Source organism: Lissotriton vulgaris, chromosome 6 (genome assembly GCF_964263255.1).
Source record: "Lissotriton vulgaris chromosome 6, aLisVul1.2, whole genome shotgun sequence".
Classification (NCBI taxonomy): Eukaryota; Metazoa; Chordata; class Amphibia; order Caudata; family Salamandridae; genus Lissotriton; species Lissotriton vulgaris.
The window spans coordinates 1,894,898,235-1,894,923,378 of record NC_141694.1 but is presented as its reverse complement, the minus strand read 5'-3'; the positions used below and the strand labels follow the sequence as shown (position 1 = coordinate 1,894,923,378).

The following is a 25,144-nucleotide window of genomic DNA, read 5'->3' as shown; positions in this document are numbered from 1 at the left end:
AGATGTGATTGAGGAGACAAGAGGCAACATCTGTAATAGTCCTGTTCTGCTGGTTTTGAAGCGTGCTGATCCTTCCCAACTACCTGTCTATAGATTTATGATTGATATTAGAGAAGTGAATAAGATTGTTGTACCACAGTTTCCAGTTGTTCCTGATATCACTGCCTTATTGACCATGGTTCCAGCGTCAGCCACCTGGTTCTCGGTGATTGACTTGAAGAACGCTTTCTTCAGCATCCCGATTGCCGAGGAGAGTAGAGGTATTTTTGGCTTCAATTTAGGAGGCCGAAGCTTCCGCTTCAAACGCGCTCCTCAGAGCTACTGTGAGAGCCCATCGATATTCAGTCAAACTCTAAAAATACAGCTTGATACGATTGTTTTACCTGAAGGCGCTACACTCATTCAGTATGTTGATGACTTGCTTATTGCTGCAGATTCTGAGGAAATTTGTAAAGAAGCCACGTTGTCATTGTTGCGTCATTTGTGTGATCAGCATCACAAAGTGTCCCTGTCTAAATTACAATATTGTCGACAAGAAGTGACCTACTTAGGTCACATCTTATCGAAGGAGGGAAGGAAACTGACCCCAGAAAGAATCCAGGCAATAGCAAAATTAAGTGTGCCAAAAACACAGAGAGAAGTGCGTGCTTTCTTGGGTATTACATCGTACTGTAGACAGTGGATTCCAAATTTTTCTTTACTGGCCAAACCATTGGTGGCATTAACATGTAAAGATACACCCAATCCTGTGCCTTGGTCTGTAGAATGTCAGAAAAGTTTTTCTGAATTACGCACAGCAATGTGTTCGGCTCCTGTGTTGGGTAACCCCGACTACAGTAAGCCTTTTACATTATATGTCCACGAGATGGAAGGTTGTGCATTATCAGTCCTGACACAGCCTTTTGGGGACAAACAGCGTCCATGCGCGTACTTTTTCGGCGACTCTAGATCCGGTGGCTAAGGCATTGCCAAGTTGCTTGAGGGCCACTGCGGCAGCAGCTGTCTGTATTCGACAGTCTGCTGGGCTGGTAATGAATAATACACTCATTGTCATGGTCCCACATGCAGTAGACATTTTGCTGAACAGAACCAGGACACAGCATTTAACTAGTGCTCGATTGTCAAGTTATGAGCTGACACTGCTAGCGAGTCACATACACATTAAAAGGTGTGACACACTCAACCCAGCCACGTTATTGCCCATTCCTGTAGAGACAGATGAGGTCGAACAACATGACTGCTGTTTTAGAACAGAAGAAGAAAGAGTAGATTTACAGAACACTCCTCTCCCTGAATGTAATGATACCTTATGGGTTGATGGTTCATGTTTCAAGTTGCCGAATGGTGATACAACTGCAACATATGCTGTGACGCCATTGCACACGATTGTTGAAGCTGCACATATCCCACACAATTCTGTGCAAGCAGCAGAGGTGATTGCACTTACAAGAGCGTGTGTGTTGGCAAAAGGAAAGCGAGTGAATGTGTACACGGACAGCCAATACGCCTTTGGCGTGGCTCACAGTTTTGGGCGATTGTAGCGTGAACGTGGGTTCCTGACTTCGCACGGTACGAAGATCCAGCATGGTCAGTTAGTAAATGAGCTTCTCGAGTCACTGACCTTGCCACTACAAGTTGCGATTGTGAAATGCAGTGCACATAAAAAGGTGACAGATGATGTTGGTCGTGGAAACGCGTTTGCGGATGAAGTCGCAAATGAAACTGCAAGGAATGTGATGAGTCGAATGTATGTTGCGGGTCCGGCGAGATGGGTTCTGGATAGAGGGATGTGTGAAGACACCATTGAAAGTGTGAAATCGATTCAATCTGAGGCTACAGAGAGAGAGTTGAACATGTGGAGAGAAAGTACAGGCAGAATGGATGTGAATGGTTGTTGGATTTAATTGTCAGAGCATCAGAGATGGCTGTTACCAGATGCATATGTGCTTGCTGTGGTGACAATGGCTCATGGGATGGCTCACATCAGTGTGAAAGGAATCTGTGAGTTGTTGGCTCCAGTATGGCAGAATAGTGGAATTCCTAAATGTGCAGAGAATGTGGTCAAGAACTGTATGGTGTGCCTGAAGTACAACCCTGGTAAGGGAACTCCAACGCCAGCTGGTCATTTTGCGCCTCCAACGTATCCATTTGAGGTTTTGCAGCTAGAGTTCATCCACATGGAAAGGTGCAGCAATCTGAAATACGTACTCGTTGTTGTTTGTGCCTTTTCCAGGTGGGTCGAGGCATATCCCCTTAATGACAATACTGCCTTGTCCACAGCTAAAGCCCTTGTCAAATAATTCTTCCCTAGATTTGGAATGCTTAGAATGGTCTGGAGTGATAATGGGAGTAAATTCGTGGGACGAGTGATGAAGAAAATGTGTGAGGGGCTAGGCATACACCAGAAGCTCCAAGCTGCAAATCACCCCCAATCAGCTGGACTAGTAGAGTGCTACAACGGCACGTTAAAGTTGAAACTGGCCAAGATTCAAGCAAGCACAGGTCTTAAATGGCCTGACGTTCTGCCCTTGGCACTCCTATCCACAAGAATGACTGCTCACTCTAGATTGGGACTTAGTCCCCATGAAATTGTGTTCAGCCGCCCGGCCAACATATGGGGAGTGCCAAGGCCCACCAGGTTCAGTGAGATAGACCATCCTGTACTGCTTGACTATCTGTATGAATTGACGGCTAAATTGCGTGTTTTACACCAACAGGTCTACGACAATCTACCCCAGGCCTCTGAAGCTCCAGGACACCCTATCGATCCTGGAACATATGTCCTCGTGAAAAACTTCCAGCGAACGAGGAATGACCAGCCCCGATGGACCGGCCCTCACCTAGTTCTCCTATCCACCAGATCGTCAGTTCGAGTGGAAGGAAAGAAAAACTGGATCCACGGGACCCATTGCAAGAGGGTCCCGTTACCTTTGCCTTATGACCGATGGGTCCAGGAGGGAATTTCTGACTCTGAGGCTTAGACTGTGCCTCGCTTCTTACCCTTCAGTGATGCACGTTTGAAAGAAACTACTTCTGAAAAAGAAAACAACAATATTTTACAAGACACTGTGCCTCCGTCAATACGATTGGACACTACTGAACCTGAACTCCTGTTTCTGGACCACACAGCACCTGGTCGAAACCGTTATAACTTGAGGCCAAGACCTATGACTATGGACAAATAAACATATTTTTCTTTTTATTGTGCAGCTCTCTCATCCAGGAAACTTGCTCATTTTTTGATTTTCGAACCGCCATCCGGTTCTGCTGCTAAGGCCGCGGTTGCCACAGTCTTTGGAGTGCAGCTGGAGACGGTTAGGTCGACAGTTCTGGTTGGTCTAAGGAAGTTGCCCTAAACTGACAGAAGCACTCCTTAGCAGAATCAATCTCCCGCCGCGGGCAGCAACTTAGAGGATGGAGTTTCCCAAGATGGAGAGACCTGCCAGATATCCGAACTTTGAAACGAGAGTATGCACTGTGATGGCGAAAACACGATTTTTAATAATCAGCATTTTCCTGTTGTGGAGCATAATGATGTTTTTGATTGGCTATGCTTTGTTCACCTTTCGAGTTCCATTTACACACACCACACAGCTCACACCTCCTCCTACTGTTTCCCCACACTCTTTTCACCCTCTGCCTGAACACGAGTCTGCCAGAAGATTAGAATTCCTAAATAACTCATTCATCCAGCTCCTACACCAGCACCAGGTTGTAATGAACACAACAAATTGTTGGGTCTGTGGACTTATGCCACACACAACAGATAAGGGTATCCCATATTTCGTCCTGCCGTTTAGCTACTGTGGTTTATTGTGTGCATTTCAAACGATGTTCCTGTTTGCCCTCGAACCATATTCCCCAGGAAGAAATTCGAGCAACAAGGCATTAGTGGCCGGAATCAGAAATATGAGTAGAGACATCGACACATATAGAACGATTCCCAGGGATGAATTGATGCCTTATAGTAGATGGAATATCACGAAATATGGAATTTCCTTGAGTGAGAGCCAGCGAGCAAAGAAATCCTCCCCAATCTGGATAGTACCCCACCAAGGTCACCTATGCCTGCAGGGAAATGGCAAAAATCCCAGAGCTCAGCTAGGGAAGAGTGTCTGTACTGAGACTTACGTTCTCCCATCTCAGACCTCCCCTTCATTCTTAGCAGCTAAGGGTACCTCCTTCGCCTGCCATGATAGAGCATATACATGGTTGCCTCCTGACTTTTCGGGCACATGTTTCATCTTGTTTCTGCTGCCACCCACCTACACGGCCGAGGCAGATTACCATCGGACAAGGACAGTTAGGGGTGTTGTGAGTCAAGACGACACTGCGGAACAGGAGTTTGGAGATTTCGCAAAAGGTTTTCTGCCGTTTTGGGGGCCCATGGTAAACAGCAGGAACATTTGTCAATTAACGAGGGTAGTTGAATCGGCTGTGATCGAAACGGCTGGTGCCCTTAGTAACTTGACTGCGGAGCTCCAGTCGGACCGCCTTATGACTCTTCAGAACAGGGTTGCCCTAGATGTCATACTTGCAGACCGTGGTGGGGTATGTAAAGTGATCCAATCCAGTTGCTGTATTTTCATCCCCGATAACGCCCGACAGTATACCAGGCCATCTCCAAACTGCATAAGGTCTCTGAATCGATTCACGTGGTCAAAGGAGACTGGTCCTTAACGGGGTGGTTCTGGAAACTGATATCTGCCTGGGGATGGAAAGCTCTGATATTCATCAGGATGGTCTTAGCCATTCTGTTTGTGTTTTTCTTGTGTGTACAGTGCGCTCCTGCAATATGTGGCCTCTGTGCTACATCATGTGTAAGGAAGCCTGTATCAAGAGATGAACTAAGTAACAGAATGATGCTACAGCAGCATCTCAATGACTTTATGCACACAGACCTGGACTCAGACTAGCATGAGCATAGGTTATTGCCTATATAAGGGCAAAAGGAGGGGCTGTGGTACTGAAAATTCTGGACCCTGCTGTTGTATGGTACCGAAGCTCTACACTTGTGTCAGAAAATATCATCGTACCATGTCGAATTTGGTATCGGCAGACCGGTAATGATTGAGACGTTATACCTGTGCATTTGCGTCATGACCAAGTGACGAAATCACCTTTAAATCGCAGTTTTCGTCTTGGACCCTCTGGTTCCATTTTGTGAGCGGCATCCATTTTGTGGTTGCCCTTACATAGTCAAAATGAACATACAAGCGCTCCACGCTGTTGTACTTCTAGGACACCTGTTACTGGTTGCAGCCAATAAACCCGATCCTTGACATCACCTAGAAGACTCTGTGTTTCTGTGGTCCAAAACAGGAAGAACTCAAGAGGTCTGCGGGTGTTCCCCTGGCACCGCCGGGTCCCTAAAAACCCGGTACCTCAGTTTATGTGTCAGTCAGGAAAAGTCAACATCAATTCTTTGGCAGAACCGGAGGTGAGGATTATGCTCTACATTCTTTATTTTCCATCACCAGCAGTGTTCAACTTTAACAGAAAAAACTCTCTTTCCCATGGAACATCGGGACAGATCAGGAACAGAGAGAAAGAATCCAATATAATCCAGCTGTGATTAAAAAGATTTATTGTAAATACAGCACAGCAACTGGAAGCAGTCATACCAGCAAAAGAGCCAAGTGCAACTGCTGTCCAGATGTCTAAAATTTCAGCTCCAGATTCCAATGGACCTGGAATGTACAACAAATGATAACAAGGTATCTTTATACACACAAAATGAAATATAACATATCTCCCTTATATATATAAAAAAATATATAAAATAAAACAAAAAGGAATATAACCATCTATCTAACAAAGTTCAAATTTTTGTCCGGTAACATTCTTGAGCGTGTAGAGTCTTTAACACTATTAGCAACAGAATAATTATGTGAAAATACAGAATCATGACCATTGTGTTGACAACCATGTGACCCATTATAAATACCCATATTACAATCCAAGTCAGCATTGTAGACATTCAGAGGAACATTCATATTCCTAAAATTCTCAGGACAATTAGAGAGCCGTCTGACATTCCACAATTTTCTATCTTGAGTTATGATAGAATTTTTAAAAACTTTGGTGATCTTAATTGGTGTAGCAAATCTACTCATACCCTTACCAATAAAACCAGGTTTCTAAATTCTCACCCATTCACCTATCTTAAAATTATGCTCCATGGTATTCCACTACTTATTATACCATTCTTTGTATTCGTTTTGTTTTTCCTTCATTCTAATGCTGGAGACTCTTTGTTTGTTGCCTGGCTGCTCACCCTGCTTTACCGCTTCCCTGCTCCTCAGTGGAATTACCGCAGTTGGTCCTCCCCGCTGCCGTTTACCACACCATACAGCGGCCACAGAGCGGGAGGACTACAGCCACCACAATTCCTGGCGAGAATGACACGCCCACCGACACGCGCACTTCCGCGCCCGGAGGCGCACAAAACACTGGCGCTCACTCGACGGAGCGGGAGACTCTTTGTTTGTTGCCTGGCTGCTCACCCTGCTTTACCGCTTCACTGCTGCCCAGTGGAATTACCGCAGTTGGTCCTCCCCTGCCGCCGCTTACCACACCATACAGCGGCCGCAGAGCGGGAGGACTACAGCCCCCACAATTCCTGGCAAGACTGACACGCCCACCGACACGCGCACTTCCGCGCCCGGAGGTGCACAAAACACTGGCGCTCCCTCGACGGAGCAGGAGACTCTTTGTTTGGTGCCTAGCTGCTCACCCTGCTTTACCGCTTCCCTGCTGCCCAGTGGAATTACCGCAGTTGGTCCTCCCCGCCGCCGCTTACCACACCATACAGCGGCCGCAGAGCGGGAGGACTACAGCCCCCACAATTCCTGGCGAACCAGGCACGCCCACTGACACGCGCACTTCCGCGCCCGGAGGCGCACAAAACACCGGTGCTCCCTCAACGGAGCGGGAGACTCTTTGTTTGTTGCCTGGCTGCTCACCCTGCTTTACCGCTTCCCTGCTGCCCAGTGGAATTACCGCAGTTGGTCCTCCCCGCCGCCGCTTACTACACCATACAGCGGCCTCAGAGCGGGAGGACTACAGCCCCCACAATTCCTGGTGAGACTGACACGCCCACCGACACGCGCACTTCCGCATGCGGAGGCGCACAAAACACCGGCGCTCCCCCCGCGTCGCGGGACGCGTGTGGGCGGGCCACCCCTCTAAGATCAGTTCTGGGACATTCACAGTAAGATCATTGCCATTAATTAAGAACTTCCTGCTATTGGATTAACAATATTTCACTATAGTGTGATCATATAGTGTCAAAATCATTTATTCATTGCTGCGTCATTTACCTAAGATTTCCTACTCCTCTGCTTAAATTTGTTTTTTTTACTTTGGCCTCTTAACATAAGCAAAGGAAGCATGAGTTCAAGTAACAGTAAAGGCAGGCAATCTTTGCTGGGAGGTTCTGTCAGGGGTACATTGGATAGTTTTATTACTAGGGCGGCTTCGGTGCTAGAACTTGAAATAGCTATCACGGAACGGCGCCTATCCTCGGAACTTCTGTATAATAAACGCTCATCTTTGGGCACTATCCAACTACTCCACCAGTCCACGGTTTTGGAAAAAGACCAAATTGGAGACATTAGTGATCCCCTACAGTTACAAGATCAAACAGTCTCAACTGAATCAAATAAATACGATTCAAAAGTAGAACCACCGCTAGAAATTCCATCTGAGGAACAAACATTCACAATTTTCCCTAGGCACACCCCGAGAGATAAAACTCACACCAAAACAACAGGTCCAGGGTCCACCACAAAAAAAAGAAAGCGCGGGGGGATCAGTAACAGTGGTAGAACTGCAAAAATACCCAAATTATTCCAAAGCCCTTTAAGGAACTCAAGAACAACTGCAAGTAAGATCACGCCAGACCATCATCTCCCATCCTCCGTTTCCATTAAAGACCTAATGGGGAGCATGGAGCAGTTGGTCAAATCATTAATACTGCCACTAGTAGAGAGAGGTAAAAGAATGGCTGAACAATTGGGGTCTATAGAAAAGGAAACGATAAAGCACACAGATTTAATTAGGGAATTGACAATGTGTAGACAAAAACAATCCTTGTGTAATATTTCATCAGGGCTGATATCAGTTGAGAAATTACATAGCAAGGACTCATCACCTGCACAAGACCAGATCATATCGGCCCCCTGTTCAACAGATAAAGGCCCTACTACTCCTAGGGGAAAAAGAGTGGAAGGGCAGGTCAAAAAACTGGGCCATTCTCTAACGACTGTAAACAGGTCACCTCCCCTGTTAAGCACCGAAGAGAAAACCAGGAAAAAATAGACCTGCCAACTGAGGCCGCACCCTATGTCGTGGTACTGACCGGGGTTCCGGAATTAGCGGTTGGAAAAACCGAGGGCCACAAGAGCTCAAGAATAAAGTGATATACTGGTTGAGTAACAACAGGCCATTACCTCCCAACATCAATGGCGAAATCCTCCATGTAAGAAGACTTGGATAGGTGGGTCATAGACCAAAGGATATAAGGGGGGACGTTATTATCATTATTTTAGGGACCGAAGAGTAATAAGACATATTGGTGACTGGTACACTGAGAGAGGTGGGGAAGAAATCTCGACACGCGATTTAAGCTATTTCTACCCTCAGTCATTGTTGGCATATCCTCCAAGATCCCTCGCCCTACATGGGTGTAGCGCAGAACGCTCCGGTTTCAACGTCCCCACTTTTAACCACTTCTCTACGCTCTCTGGGTTGGAAGGAGTTGATTGACTCCCCAACCAGGCTTTCGGGGACAGTCATGAATTTAAACAACCGTTAATTCCAGAAATTCCAACTGTTGATCTGGAAGGCAGTCAGTCTAAATCAATGTTTGCCGACATATCACCAGTGGAATTAAATTGTACAGAAAAGGTGATAGCTAACTCTGTAGTAGGCAGCAAAAACACCAGTTCCTTAGCAAGCGTCCCATCCACTCTTCCTTCTGGAAAGGATGTGGTATCTGGAACGATCGATGATCCACTGGTAGAACAGGCAACTACGCTACCGGATAATATCCCTGCTAAAGGAGGTCCTCTTATACCATTTCTTTTCTGGAATATAGCCGGACTTCGTCCCAAGGTAGAAAATGGCACTGGTTTGAATTTTATTCAGAATTACAGTATAATTTGTCTCCAGGAGACTTGGTCCACCACTGAAATCCATCTGGTAGGCTACAAAACCGATTTCTCCCCTGCATTACCTGTAGCATCTGGTAGAGCTGGTAGAGCATCTGGTAGAGCAAAAGGCGGCTTAAGTATATTCATCTCGAATTCAATAGGGGGGGTGGAAATAACCCCTGTAGAACTGGAAGTGAATTTTCAGTTACTTAGTCTTCGTTTCAACAGAGAGGATACCGTTCTCTTGGTAAATTTTTACAACAACTTACCAGATGGAGAACTGTTGAAAGTTTTGCGTAGATTGCGCCTCAAATGATCTCCCTTGACAAGGGGGTTTGGTGAAGGAGCTACCATCATTTTGGGCGGTGATTTCAATCAGCACCCATGCCAACACAGTAACCTGAATCTGTGCGGGATAACAGATGAAAATGAAGAACCTATAGTTAATTTTTCCCACTCAAGTATTGGAAACTGCCTAAAGGAAATTCTTTCCGATCTGGATCTCGTAATCACCAACGAAAAGAACGCCACAAGTCAGTTGCTGGATCCAACATTTCTCAGGAGGGGAAGGCAGACCACCATAGACTTTATTCTGATATCAAACACCTTGGGTAATCCTGCCACTAATTTTGCAACACTGATTAATACAGTAAGCGATCACTGTGCTCTTAGCTTAAAATTTCGACCACTTTATCAGCATAGTACGCAAAGCATAGCCAGTGCATTGAGTCAAAACACCCTACATCTGGACAGACCAAACAGATTCTCCATAAAATGGGAGAAAGTCGATCCTCCAGAAATCACAAGGAGAGTCATAAAGACAGCCTACCTCTCAATTGTTAAATGTTTAGATCTGTCAACATTAGATGAGGAGGTATTAAGCAATTTTAGGGTGGTTCTAAAAGCAATAAATGAGGCACTTTTTGTAAAGTTAGAAAACACCCAATCGAAAAAAGCAGGGTGGTCAATCACAGATGCACAGCAGCACATTCCAAATTAAAAATAGCTTTACAAAAAACTAATAGGGTGGCACAAGAAATAGCAAGTCTTAGAAGGGAGCATAACATAGCGTTAAAGGACAGGAAATCTGAATTAAAACAGGCTTCATGGGACCAATTACATAAAAGTTGCATCGATAAAAAATAGTTCAGTCTTTTGGGCTGTGATCAAATCCCCATTCATTCTTGATCACAAAGATTCACCTGCCATTGACGTGGCTATTGACGAATCGGTATGGGTGGCGCACATTTCAAGGATCTTTGAGAAAGGTCCTGCTAACACGGGTGGGCAATGAGATACCATTACTGCACTAACCGGGCCTTCCTATCCAATTACATTAGAAATTACTATTAATGAGGTACTCCAGGCATTAAAAGCCAGCAAAAACGACAAGGCCCCTGGCCCTGATGGGGTTCCAATAGATCTATTTATATCAAATTTAGACTTTTGGGCCCTAATTCTGACTAGGGTTCTTAAGGCAGCGTGCGAGGTGGGTCTACTGGATTCTTGGTGCAAATCAATTATGGTCCCTATTTTTAAAAAGGGGGACCGTCAGGAGGTATCCTGGTACCGCCCGATCTCACTGCTGGACTCCTTGGGCAAAGTGGCGGGCAGAGTTATCCTTGAGCATCTCCAGCAGTGGCCGGATGATAGTGGGATCCTCTCGGACCTCCAATTCGGGTTTCGTGAGGGCCTAGGGACAGTTGAACAGGCCCTAAACCTGACAATGCTATTAGGCAAGTACGTATGTGCGAAGGCGGGCAGTATGTACATGGTATACGTTGATCTGTCCGCAGCTTTCGACTGCATTTGCCATGCTAAACTTTGGTCCGTGCTACTAGATATGGGGGTTGATCTACCATTGGTAAATTTTTTGCGCGAATTATATTCCAAAGCCTCAGCTAGGGTGAAGTTCGGGGTAAAGGGCGAGTTATCCGCGCTGTTCAGAGTGGAGCGAGGAGTCCGACAAGGTTGTGTCCTAGCTCCATTCCTCTTCACGCTTTACACCAACGGTCTGGAGATGGCCATGTTGAAGGGGGATCTTCCATTAATAAAAAAATGTCCGATTCCAGCTCTACTCTATGCGGACGACGCAGTGATACTGGCCCACACCCCCCTAGAACTCCAGAAGGCGTTAAATAGATATTCCCAATTCATGGGGAAGCTGGATCTACATATAAACATCAAAAAAACCTTTGTTATGACAGCAGGACCAGGGACAAAAAGGACAAAGGATATATACCTGAACAAAGAGAAACTGGCAACCACAGCACAATACCCATATTGGGAATTATTATCAACCATGAACTTAACTGGAAATCTGCAACCGAGTTCAGAAAATTCCATCTTATGGAAGCCACTAAGGCCCTCGTAAATTTTTCAAAATAATTGGGAAAGAGGCCGCCGGTAGAACTTCTAAAGATATATAGAGCTAAATGCCAATCATTCATTCATTTCTTTCTTTATTTCGGTCACTTAGACCATAAAAGATTTATATCAGGATTAAAAACAGTCAATAATAGTACATAATCAAAAGACAAGAATTATAAAAATCATTACGATTGTCATCTTATATTACAGATTCAAAGTGCTAGTGCAAGATAAGAATCAGACAGCTAATTACTTTTAAAAATCACATTTGTTATAGTTGGTAAAATCAGTTGTAGTCCCTTCTAATTTATGATTATCTATGCATTAGATTTTTATAGTGCCTATGCCAAATCCGGATCAGAGTTCAGGATATGACGAGTACGCTTATGCCAGATCGCTGTTAGGAATTTAGCTACCGCAAATACAATCAGAGGTGATAAATCCGTCTTAAGTATTCTGTACGCTAGGATGCACTGCCTAAAGGCTAGGTTTTTAAGAAGAGGAACAAGCCAGTACTTTCTAGATTTTTGGTAGGCATTGCAGAACAATAAAACATGTAATTCATTTTCCAACCGGTATGAGCATGCAGGGCATTGTTTGGTGGAGGAGGGCTGAGACCAGGTACTTGTGAATGCTCTAAGAGGAAGGGTACCATACCTCCACTGCAAGAATAATTTCCTGGTCAGGACAGGACAGATTCCATCAAGGACCTGTTCCAAGTGGTAGGAGTCTTTGGATTGAATAAATAAGTTAGTTAAAGACCCCAACCGTATATTCCCTAGTAAGGTACTTAGTTTTACATCATAATAATCCTTTGCTAAACGTTTGCGTGAGACCTTACTGCAAGCGTTTTCAGGGTCCAGCCAAGTTCTGGCCTCCCCAAACTTTCACATGTCTTTTTTATGTACTTTAACCAGGGAATTTTCGCCATACTTGGTAGGCTTAAAATCTCTTTTAGCTCCATCCTGTAAATCAGGAGCTCTGGGGTGGTCCAGAGTCGACGCCAGAATGTTAGTGGTTTTGGGCCCAGTTCTTCAATCGATCTAAGGCCCAAGTCAAATCTAAGAGGTAGAAGCGGGGTACTTTGGGTAGGGCTGCCAATTGCCTGATGAACTTGTTTTCTGTAGTCATCATGTTTTGGCCGGATGTATGCCCCCCATACAACAATGGCCTGCCCCTGGTAGGCTCTATGGCTACATATGTCCCCTGTCTTCCAAACGTGAAAAAAAGACTGCCGGCACCGTTAGGGCGCACGAGGGGTGAGCGCAGACCACACCTGGACGCGTAAGGGGTAAGGAGTCTTTTAGCCATTCCGTTAACATCTAGAGGGGAACCTTTTTGGAAACCGTGAGTGGGGCAGGTGGCTGAACGAAGGAGGGGACCTTGCAACAAGATACTTGCCTTTAAACTGTCAGGCATATGTGAGGTGCGATGCATTCCAAAACGCTCATCCCGCTTCTTGTTTTTGCCACAGATACCAACCAATTGGCGGTTCACAGCGTCCCACTACTGATTTAGGGGACGGTACTCGTCAAGCAGTCTACCACGGGGGCCGGGTAGGCTTGCCAGAGAAGGCCACCTGGTAATACAATTTTTCACTCAATATACGGTCACTTGCCAGTTCGCACCGGACCCGGTGCCACTCGCTGAGATATTTTAATGTACAAATGTAATGTGTGTGTTTTATGTTTTACCAACCGCTACAGGTACAATAAGGGAAGACTCAGAAAGATGCATGCTACACACTGACCCACAAAAACCCTAAAGAAATCACTGAAACGTAAGATAAAGTGATGAAACATGTCGGTTGACTTTTAATAGAGTGAGCTAACAGCACAGAATAAAGTCAGGAGTTGCCAGTTAGCCTTACTCTTTTTAATGTGGTATATTTGTTTTTCACTATTCTGGGCACGGATATATCACAGTGGGTCCTAGCACATACAACACTTGATGGCTGTCTGATCTATATGCACTTTCTTTATTTTTGTTTTTCTCCCATTTCTTTTGGGGTTGGCAGTAGCCGATGATGAGAAGTGAGGAATCAGGCGAGTACCAGTCTTATAGAATCCTCCTCTTGGTGTTGCTTCCGTGAGGCACTGTCAACCTTCCCTCCCCCTTTTTTTCACGTTTGGAAGACAGGGGACATACGTAGCAGGGTGGTGGAGCTATTAGACACACACATATAGGCAACATTGCCATACTCAAATTTGCAACGGAGTGCATAATTGTGTGGACAGAAGGTATACACTTCCTCTGCCACAAGACAAATTCCTTGTAGCCATAGAGCCTACCTGGGGCAGGCCATTGTTGTATGAGAGTAATTTGAGTGGGGGGCGGCCTGCTTCTTATCCCCCTAAGGCTCCTGTTAGTTGAGAGACGGATGTATGCCCCCACAATTCCCCGCCATGTGTGACTGCCCCCCTCGCCTGCATTTTATAGATTTCGAGCAATGGACCGAGTGGTTTGAAAGTTGATCTATTTATTATCCTGGAAATACCACCCGTTGACTGCACCAATTTAAGATTGGCCTTTATTCGATGTGTATCCCAGGTCATGTTTTGGATGATAGTCACCCCCAGATACTCAAATGTGTGAACCCTGTCTAACCTCGTTGTGCCTATGGTTGGGTTGGGGCGTGTTGTGGGTGGGGGGCTGAAAATCATGAATTTAGTCTTGAGGGCATTAATCTCCAGCCCCCTCTCCCCACAAAATGCCACAAAACCATCCAGGCACGTTGTATTCCCATCAGAGATTTTGACAGCAGCAGGGTGTCATCCGCAAACATAATTGCGGGCACCCTGCTGCCGTTGAGCCTTGGGCTATCTATATCATTAATCCCAGTCAGATGGGCGATTACCCCATTGACAAAGAGGCAGAACAGGGTTGGTGCAAGCACGCAACCCTGTCTCACCCCTCTGCCAACGGGGAATCTCGCTGAAAGCAACCCGTTCCTGCCACACCTGACCCGTGCAAAATTATCTTGATGAAGTCTCATCAATGTATTGAAGAGATCAGGTGGAATGCCCAACTCCATTAACACGGACCACAGTTTGGGTCTTGGCACCAAATCGAAGGCGGCACGCAAGTCTACAAAGACCGTGTATAAGCTGACGCCCTCGATTGTTACAGTTTTCCAGAATAATAAATTAAGACGGAAAATCTGATCCGTTGTTGAGGTCTTCTTTCTGAATCCTGCCTGATAGGGGCTCAGAATAGAAAACTCTTCAATCCAATCTTGGAGGCGATCTAATATCAGTCTCCCGAATAGCTTTTGTGACACATCGATGAGGCTGATGGGCCTGTAGTTGGCTGGTAGCAGAGGTGAACCCTTCTTAAATATTGGGACAATCTCTACTCCCAGCCAAGTACAGGGCACCTCCATGCCCCTCAGGACAGCGTTAAAGATCACCAATAGGTACGGGGCCCATACGTCTGGCTCTTGTTTAAAAAGGTCGCCCGGAAGTCCATCCAGGCCAGGAGCTTTGCCTGATGCCAGCCTTGAGATTGCAGCCCGCACCTCTTCCTCAGTGTAAAGATCCCCCTCTAGCTGTGGGGCAATAGTTGGCATTAAGTCAGCTGAGGCCCCATCTGTGTCCATATTGACTCCCTTATAAAGAGCTTGGAAATGTTCTTCCCAGACCTTTGCTGAAATATTAGGTTCAACGGCCGAAGATGGCTCTTCGGACCCCGTATTTACAACTTGCCAGAATTTACGGGAATCCCTATCTGCCAGTGTGACGGTGAGATTCCCCCATTTCTCCTGTTCCCATTCCTCCCTAGCATGCCTGATCAACTGCTTGTAATCCCTTCTCCTTGCCTGTATTACGGATTTATTATTACCCTGCTTTAGGGAAATTAGTAGATCTGATTTAGCCTTTCGGCAGGCAGCGTTGTACCACGAAGGACGGTGACTCATGGTACCCCCTAGTTTTTCTGGGGAGAAAAGGACTTCAGCCATGATCTTAATAAGGTCCTCATGAGCGGACCAGAGTTTTTTGTGCATGTCATGGGCGTGGGGTTGCTCCACTAGTGCGCTAACCTTTTCGAGTGTGGGAATAACACAGCCATACAACTTTGAAACTTTTTCCGGATTAGTGGCTAGTTTGTCCCACCTCACTCTGCGTCTATTGTTTGTTAGGGTCAAGCCTGAAGCGAGCCCATCTACACCAGCCGGGTTTTCGTTGTCTATACCAGGCAGAGAGTATTCTAGTTCTAGCGCATTATGGTCGCTATCGTCCCTGTCTATCATCCTGAAGTCTTTAATTTTAGACCAGGAGGACAGTTGGACTAAAATGTAGTCCAATCTTGACTCCATCCCCGCTTTATTACATGTGCACTTAGGGGGAATATCAGAATTCCAATGCCCATTGCAGGCCCTAATTGCATGTTTAAGAGTTAGAGCAGTGATCTGTACTGCTAAAGGGGTCCATGCTCTAGGGGGAGGGGCCACCGTGGGAGGTACTGACCACAGCGCGTCCTCTTCCATTGTTGTTCCATCTAGGAGTCCTATTAGTGGCTCAAAGTGGCAGTTCAGATCCCCTCCAACCACAAAGGGTGTACCCTCGGCAATATCATTGAGGAAAGTAGAAAGCTCCTCAATGGTATTCGATTCCCGGGTTATATTCACCGGCCTGGAGTAAACATTTACCACTGCCAATTTAGTAGAGTTGGGCCATTCCATGAGGACGCATTGAACGTCCTCAGATGCTGTGAATTGAGATGTAGCTTTGCAACCCAAATGGGTTGCCACCCAAATAGCAAGACCACCAGATGGAAGCCCCTTACCCCTCCATCGGGTAGGAATAGAAAATGCAGCAAAGCCTGGGCGAGTGCGATCCTCTCTCGCCCAAGTTTCTTGGAACATGCACACATCTTTGGAGTCTATGAATGTGCTCCAGTCAAGGCATTTGAGCTTGTTTCCTAAACCAGCCAGGTTCCAGGACAAGATCTTTAGTGAAGCTGGTTTGGAGTTGGAGGTAATACTTGAGGTTGCCCCCTGGCCTATTGAGCTATCCGGCGATATTACATTTTGGTTCGAGTCCCCATGTATGGCTATAGGTTGCTTGCTTCTAGGTGGTAACCCAGCTATGGACTGTTGGCATACCTTATCATGCTGTTGTTCTGCGCGAGACTTAACCCCTGGGATGCCAATCAGTAGCGATATACGGGGCAGGAGTGTGGGGGTACGCAAATACCAGCAACTTACAAGTGGCTGAGAACACTTTCTTAAGATTCCTTTTAGCGGTACCAAAGAGTGTATCCACTTTCTCATGTCATATGGAACTGTGGATCTCTTATTTATCGGATTTAGCCAAAATACAACCACTCCTTCTTTGGCATCGAATTTGGTCGACAGACAAAAATGAATTCACACAGCGAATCATCTCAGACTGTATGGTTTTGGACCACTCACATAAAATTGGTTGGTTGTCCTATATAAAAAGTTTCTTATATGACCTAGGATTGGAAAAACACTATCTGGTACCAACCTCTATTCGGTCATTTTCAAGGAAGGCACTACAGGTGCTGTCCCTTACACACTTAGAAGAACTACGGATTACCAAAGAAGCCACTAAACCATCCGTCCAACACTCCATGGCTGTTCAAACTACTTTCTTAATCCAGCCGTATCTAACTCATGATTTTACCATCTTTGAGAGATTCCTCCTGACTAGGTTCAGGTTAAATGTTTTACACCGTCTGGTTGCCTTTCCAACGAGAAATAACTGGGACTCAGAATTACCTCTTTGTCCATGTGATGAGACTTCTACTCAGGCAACCATTCACACTTTCTTTTTCTGTAAATATTCAAGTGGGCATAGAAAGATCTGGCTGATTCCATTATCAAAACTTATGGGCATCAGAAGATGCCGCCCGGCCTTGCTATTCCTCTACAGTTTTTGGGTGAGGAGTGGACATCGAAGAACATTGTTAAGTTTCTGAAATGTATTTTTAGACATCGATCAAATTTGTAAAAACCTTTGTATAACCAGGCGCATTGACAAATCCGATTATGCACGTAACAAGCAAGACGATCTTCTCACACAAGGTTCCATGTATATATCATGAATTTGTTTTACGTTGTATATATCATAGGGCATTGAATTGTAAATTTGCCTATTTTTTTAGAACAACTACACGTCTTTTTTTTAAAAAAAATGTTTTAGCGTCAGTATTTCGTTTTAATGGAAAATGTGAAATGAAATTTATGTGTGAAACTGCTTTTATGTTTTTTTTATACGACAAAAACCGAATAAAGAAATACTTACTTACTTGCTGGTATCATTTTTATTATCATCATTCCTTATGTTATTTTTACATTTTTCTTTAAGCCACCATGGACAAATATTGGAAGCAGGATCCCTACCCTTCAAAAGACGGAATGGACTGTCTCCTGTAATAGAATATGGAGTGATTCTATACATCCACAATCTATCCCTTAATAGATCTTTCCAGTCACCCCTTTGTTTTAGAACATCAGCAATATAGCCCTTCAACACACGATTCAAACGTTCCACTTGACCGTTTTCATGTGGTGCATAAAGTGACGTGGTGACATGTTTTAAATTTTGACATCTGAGATAATCTTCCATATCTTTCTAAATCAATTGGACCCCATTATCCGTAACAATAGTTGAGAGACAACCTTCCCTTGCAAAAGTCTCCTTAAAGAAATCTAAAACTCTAGTGGTGGTAGCCATTGGAACTAATTTGACCTCTGGCCATTTTGAATGATAATCCACTAAAACCAATGCGTAACGTGAATCTGAAGGAAAATTCATAAACGGACCAGATATATCAAATGCCGGTTTTTTCCAAGGTTCCTCTGGCCAGTCCGTAGTCTTAAGGGGAGGTACATTGACTTTAAGCATTTTTTCACTCGAAATACAAACATTGCACTCTCTAACTACCCTATCTGCCATACGATCCATCCCTGGCCACCAAAATTAAGATCTTATTAATCGTTTCATACCTGGCATTCCTGGATGCGACATATGTGCTAACTTCAAAATCACTTCCTGCACACCAACAGGTGACACACATTTACCATTTTTATATACAATATCACCTTCTAGTTCTAAATCATCTCCTACATTAAACATGGGCATGAGATCTTCACTAATATTCTTCCTTGTTTGCCAGCCTTCCAGAATATACTTCTTAACTAATTGCCACAAAGGATCATTGTCGTCACTAGATTTCCATGTATCCTCTGAAATATCAGAAAACGCACCAACTACCACATCCTGAATGTGGTGACAATTTCCAAATCATCATTATTTCGTGAAGACTGTGTCTCACAAGGATGATGTGACATAAAATCTGCGGTTAAAAAAATTATTCCTGGAACAAATTCTGTGATTAAAAAGATGTATTGTAAATACAGCACAGCAACTGGAAGCAGTCATACCAGCAAAAGTGTCAAGTGCAACTGCTGTCCAGATCTCTAAGATTCCAGCTCCAGATTCCAATGGAACTGGAATGTACGACAAATGATAACAAGGTATCTTTATACACACAAAGTGAAATATAACACAGAGGTCAACCAATAGGCAGAGGTACACGTCCTGAAAGGTCAGGGGCTGCTGGGATACGTCGTCTTTCTTCTCCTGCTCCACCTGCCGTTAAGTTGTTTTCTGTAATCATGGCTTGAGGCTGTTTCTTTCCGCTTTATTGTATTGTGTATTGCTTTTTTCCTTGCAGAGCGAGCGCTTTCCTTATTAGCAGCGAGCTCACCACAGTCTTCACAGCTGCGGGAGCATCTCTTATCGCTCCTTTCGCAGCTGTGTTCTTGTGGGCTCTGCGGTTGCCCTGAGGACCGCTAGAAGGCGCCTGTGTAGCGCGACTCACGTCTCATTGCTCGGCGGGATCGCATATTCCTGTCAGGTTTTTCCTGTCAGTGCGTTCCCCGCCAAGCTGCAGCCTGCGCCTGGAAGCCTTTATGCCTGGGTGATCACTGGTCTGTTATTAAGCAGCCTGGCGCCTGTATCGGGTCTGTAGCGCAAACGAGTACCCTTCTGAGTACACATTTAAGGCTCTCATTTAAATTGGGCTCGGTCCGGGTAAACTAATACCCCCTGATTTTTGGTTGAGAAGCCCATAGGGTGCTTGTTACCCATATTCCTGCAGTTACGCAGCCCAAATAGAGGGTTTTCAGACCTGCCAAAGCTCTTAAACCACTGATTTGCCAAATTTCTGTGCTGGGTGTACCTCTAGTGTTGGTACATAGTTTGCAATGGAAGGGGATTATGTTGAGGAGGAAACTTTACAGGTCCTGCCCCTAGATGATGACTTTTGTGATGCCTCCATCCACCAGGCAGTCGCAGCGTCCATGGGGTTCTTTGAAAGACGCATTATGCGGATTGCTTACTCCTATGCAGGAGGCCTTGCCACAGGGGAACGCCCCCCCCCCGTCCCACGCCCCTGTAAGCAGCAGCAGGAGGCTGCTGTAGATCTGGGGGCATTTCAACGCCTTAGAAAGGCCTTCCTTGCACGCGCTTCTCAGCTGCCACTAGGGACACTAGATGAGGTGATTTCCTTGTCCCTGCAGGGGGGACGTTGAAGTTGAGGTCTCCCCTACCGAGTCTACTGAGGAACCGTCCCTTCCAGGCCCTGGCTTCAAGCCAAGAGTGGAGCGGAGCCTCCATCGGACATGCTAGTCCTGGAGGATCTCCTGCACCCTCGTTCCACGGAGTGGCCTCAGGGAGATAAGGTGGCACAGTTTGTGGTGAGCCGCATGAGAAAACCCCTAGAAAAGGAGGTTAGAGCCTGTCTAAGGGTGGAATGCCCGCATCCCGCCCTTGCGGGCAAGGTGACGGTCAAACCTGGAATACATGCTCGAATGGCTGCCTTTCTCCAGAAATATATTTGCGATCCCAAAAAAGGAATTGATAGGTCCTGGAAAGCTTCCCAGGACAAACGTTTGGACGCTTGCAGCTCCCTCACGATAATCTTGGATCTTGCGGAGGAGGCCAAAGCTTCCGTTTCCGCGCTTTCTCCTGAATCTGTGTCAGGCTGGGACCAGCGTGCCATTTTGTTCCTGGGCAATGCTGATTGTGCCCTCTCGGCTGAGAGGAGACGCTCCTTGTTGCTGAAAGTAGATCCCAAAGTAGGGGATTTGGCTTCCTCTGAGGCGGGTGCTGTGGCTGATTGGGGACTCTTCGGACAACCCTTTGTCAAGGAACCCACAAAATTTGTCTTAATCTTCACCACTTTGGATAAAGCTCAGGCTTCCATTAAAAGGGTGATCCACCCAAAAGTTTTAGTTGTGGCCGTTCGTGGCAGAGGGTGCTCGACCGGCTATTTCTACACCCAAGCCCCTGCCAGAGGCTTCAAGAAGACGCAAGAACAGCCCAGACAGGAGTTCTTCCATTCAAGGAGAAACAACAGGTACAGAGGCTCCAGAGGCGCAACCAGAGGTCACTTCCAGACCCAATCAGGTGAGACTCTCCCTTTACCCCCAGTTGCAGGATGGGGGCAGGCTGGCACTGTTCACGAACAAAAGGGATGCTGTCACTTCTGACTCATGGGTTTTGCAGAACATCAGGGGTTTTCACATAGAGTTTTACGGGACCCCAGTACAAGACTCCCGCCCCGTCCACTGGTCTTTATGGCAGCCCAGAACGCCCTGGTAGACAAAGAAGTACAGGACCTATTACACAAAGGGACGATTGCTTACTCCTCCCTCCATTCAAGGGGTTTTCTAAGCAATATTTTCTTAGTGGACAAAACAGATGGGGGTCAATGCCCAGTAATCAACCTAAAGGAGTTTAACAGCTGGTTGCTGTACCGCCATTTCATAATGGTGGGGATCCACCTGCTACGCGACCTCCTGCGACCAGACGACTGGATGGTGTGACTGCATCTAAAGGACACGTACCTGGCCATCTCAATTTTTTCACCACACCGCAGGTTTCTTCAGTTTCAGTGAAGAGCCAAGTTTATGAGTTCACAACACTTCCTTTCGGTCTGTCACCCGCATCTTGGTACTTCACCAAGGTACTCAAGCCAGCGATAGAGTATCTCAGGGTTTGGGGCTTCCGCCTCATTATATACTTAAACGACCTCCTCCTTTTGGCTCAGTCCCCAGCATTGCTTACAGACCAACTGAAAACGATAGCAGCTCTGTTGCAGGGCCTCTGGTTTGTTATCAACGAGAAGAAGTACCTTCTCACCCCGACCAGGCAAAATACGTTCCTGGGCTTTGTCATAGACTCAGTCAACAAGGCGTTAAGTCTCCCTTCCAGAAAGGCCTCCAAGATTCGTCAGGAACTCACGAGAACCCTGGTCAGATGGAGAACGATCTTTACAACACGGTCATTACACTGCAGTATGTTTACATTGCGGTCATTACAACGCAAGTCGTTAGAATGACTTGCGCTGGATGGCACTCTAAACTAAGAATGTAGTATCCTTTACTATACCAACACCTTCTCTACTTTTATGTAGGCTGGAGTTCGAATTGTAAATCATACTATTCCTAAGTCCAGTGCCCTCCAGCGCATGTCGTTGTAACGACTTGCGCGGTAACAAACACAATTTAAAATACCGCATTGTGAATGTATGCGATGTAACGTCATACATTCGGCCAGATCCACCATTTCCCTCTGGCAAGTTGCCAGGATTGTAGGCCTCCTATCATCCTCCATACTGACCATCCTTTCAGGGCCTCTCCACTACAGAGCCCTTCAAGGTTCAAAGCCACCAATCTAAGAAAGGGCCTGCAGTATGCGGGACAGGTTTCTCCCACGGACGAGGTAAGGTTAGAGATGCGGTGGTGGCTGGACCATATGGAGACCTGGAACGAGCGGGCAATTTTCGGCTCAGTCCTGAACATGGTCAAGGAGTCGGATGCCAGCAAATCAGGCTGGGGAGTACGCTGTGGGGACTCCTTTATAGGAAGAAAGTGGTCCATGGACGAGCAACGGCTTCACATCAATTGCCTAGAACTGTTGGCAGGCTCCTTTGCTATCAAATGCTGGATGAAAGACAAGGTCAGCTGCAATGTCCTCCTCAAGATAGACTATATCTCTGCGGTCTGCTACATAAACCACCTGGGTAGCACAAAATCCAAGGTGCTAGCAGGTATGGACAAGGAAGTCTGGACCTTTTGCCTTGAACAATGTCTTTGTGACAGCAGAGATCCTTCCGGGTAATGTCGAATGAGCCTCTGGCAACTCAAACCCAGAGTTTTCCAAGAGGTTGCACGCCCTTCAGGCCCTTTCTTGGTGGATATTTTAACCTCTCGCCTGGATCACCAGCTTCCCAGGTTTCTCAGTTGGAAGCCGGACCCTCCGGGAGCGGACACAGACGCCTTCCTTCAGGACTGGTCGATGGAGGTGGGTTATGCCTTTCCCCCGTTTGCCATGATAATGTGCCTCTCAGCTCAAGTCTGCAGGCAGCAAGCAAAGGTGGTGTTGATAACACCTTATTGGAGATCGCAAGTATGGTTTCCAGTTCTTCTGGAACTTTCCTGGGATTCTCTGATCCTTATACCCCGTAATCGGATGATTCTCCGTCATCCCCAGGGGGAGCCTCATCCCTTGATCCTGCAGAATCAGATGCCCATCATGGCCTGGCAGGTTTCCGGCAATGTTGGAGTCTCCTGAGCTTATCAGGAGAAGCTCAAAACATCCTGTAAGGAGCTTGGGCGGATGGCACCAACAAGTGATAGAGATCAGCTTGGTCCAGATGGGTGGGTTGGTGCCTTGAGAGGAATCAGGATCCAGTGGGGTACGAGGTGGTCCACATTTTGAACTTCCTATCTTCCCTGGATTCAGAGGGTTTGGCATACCGAACGATTAATTCTTATAGATTGGCAATCTCAGTGGGCCATGACCCGGTACAGGGCTACACGATCCGGGTTAATCCATTTGTCTGCAAACTGATGGGAGGCATTCACTTATCCCTGCCTTCGCTGCCTAAATATTCTAAGTTGTGGGTCGTCAACAAAGTGTTATCCCTTTTAAGTCCTGGAAACCGAATAAGTACCTATCCCGCAAGGAGCTATCGGCAAAGTTGGCCATGCCTGGTCTCTTGTCTGAGAGTTCCTGACGTGAGAGCCCTGGACCTTCATGGTCGTGTTTTTACTCCTCAAGGGGTCACCTTCCATATTTCCCACTGCACAAAGTCGGGCTCCAGGGTGATCTCTTACCCGGCTTTTGATATGTACCCTAACCTGTGCGTTGTGCATTGCCTGAAGGCTTATGAGTGTATGACGGACGAACATCGCCCCCAGTTACTGATATCTCTTAGGAAACCCTTCAAGGCTGTCTCTTCTCCCACCACAGCAAGATGGATCAGATGGGTTATGCGGGAAGCAGGCATTTACATTTCGCATTTCGGTGCTCACTCCGTCAGAGGAGCAATGGCCTCCAAGGCCTTTTTTTTCGGGCCACGCCTTGAAGATGTTATCAATGCTGCAGGCTGGTCATCAGACTCTATGTTTGAAAGGTTCTATTTCAAACCAGTCATAGACATGGCGTCTATGGTGGTGAACAAGCTTTGAACGAGCATAGTCCTCGCCTCTGGCCCTGCCATAGAATGAAAATGTTCCTAGTAGACACAAAGCAAAGTTTCAATTCTATTAAGGACACGGAGGTGAGGATTTTTCCCGACCCGAATTTCCTGAAGATTCAGTCATCACCCTCCCTCAGCCATAGATTAATTCTCCATATGGTATATGTATGAATCAGTGTTTATCTTTTCATAAAGTGTGGTATTTAATGAAACAGTACTTTGCACTACGATTCGACATATGGTTGTTTCCTAATATTCTACTCTTCCTTATGTACTATGTTCCTTCTATAAGCCTGGGCGTTAAGTTCCGATTCATCTCCGTATCCTTTGACTTCTTGTAGGATCCGAGCCTGCTAAAACTGACATGTTGAATTGGATGAAGGCTAGATGGTCGCAGTCAAGGAAGAGGAGGTATCCCAGCAGCACCAGGTCTTTCAGGACGTGTACAGCTGCCTATTGGTTGACCTCTGTGACTGACCTTTCCCGATGTTCCATGCAAAAGAGAGTTTTGTTTTGTTAAAGTTGAATACTGCTGGTGATGGAAAATAAAGAAAGTAGAGAATAATCCTCACCTCTGTGTCCTTAATAGAATTGTTGGACTTGGCCCTTCTGGCAGGTTCACCCCTAAACTTTTTGCTTTTAATGGTGGCCTGGTGATGGTGATTTTTGGTTTGTGCGCACTTTCACTGTGTCCCAGTGGAAAGTGCGTGCGCACTCTGAGTGCGTGGAGTGAGGTTGGCCTGCCCTCCCATAGGAATGCATGGGGAATGTCTGTGTCCCTGGTAGTTCCTGATGCGTGAGGTGTGCATGCGCGAGTTTGGTATGTGCGAACTCGTGAGAGTGAATGCTGCGCAATGGTATGTGCGGCGTGTATGTGTCTAGGGGGAAAGTGCCACTTCTAGACATGGCTGTACGTGTGCTGTGAGGGTGCTGGAGTGTGATTGGCTGGAGCTGGCTGGGATGCCAGGCTCCAGGATGTCTGGATGGGTTTGCCCAGTGGTGAGTGAGTCAAGTCAAGTCAAGTCAAGATTTATATATCGCGCTACATACCCATAGGGTCTCAAGGCGCTTGAGGAAGGGTGGGGAATTACTTGTCGAAT

At 46.2% G+C, this 25,144-nt stretch overlaps 1 protein-coding gene across 1 annotated transcript in view; it reads left to right on the top strand.

The window, feature by feature from the left end:
* The window catches only part of LOC147709813 (NACHT, LRR and PYD domains-containing protein 3-like), a 453,703-nt gene that overhangs the window by 150,671 nt on the left and 277,888 nt on the right, over positions 1-25,144 (top strand). Inside the window, exon 4 of the mRNA XM_086926111.1 lies at positions 12,790-12,816. Coding sequence (XP_086782237.1) covers positions 12,790-12,816 — 27 coding nt within the window. The remainder of the gene's footprint in view (positions 1-12,789; positions 12,817-25,144) is intronic.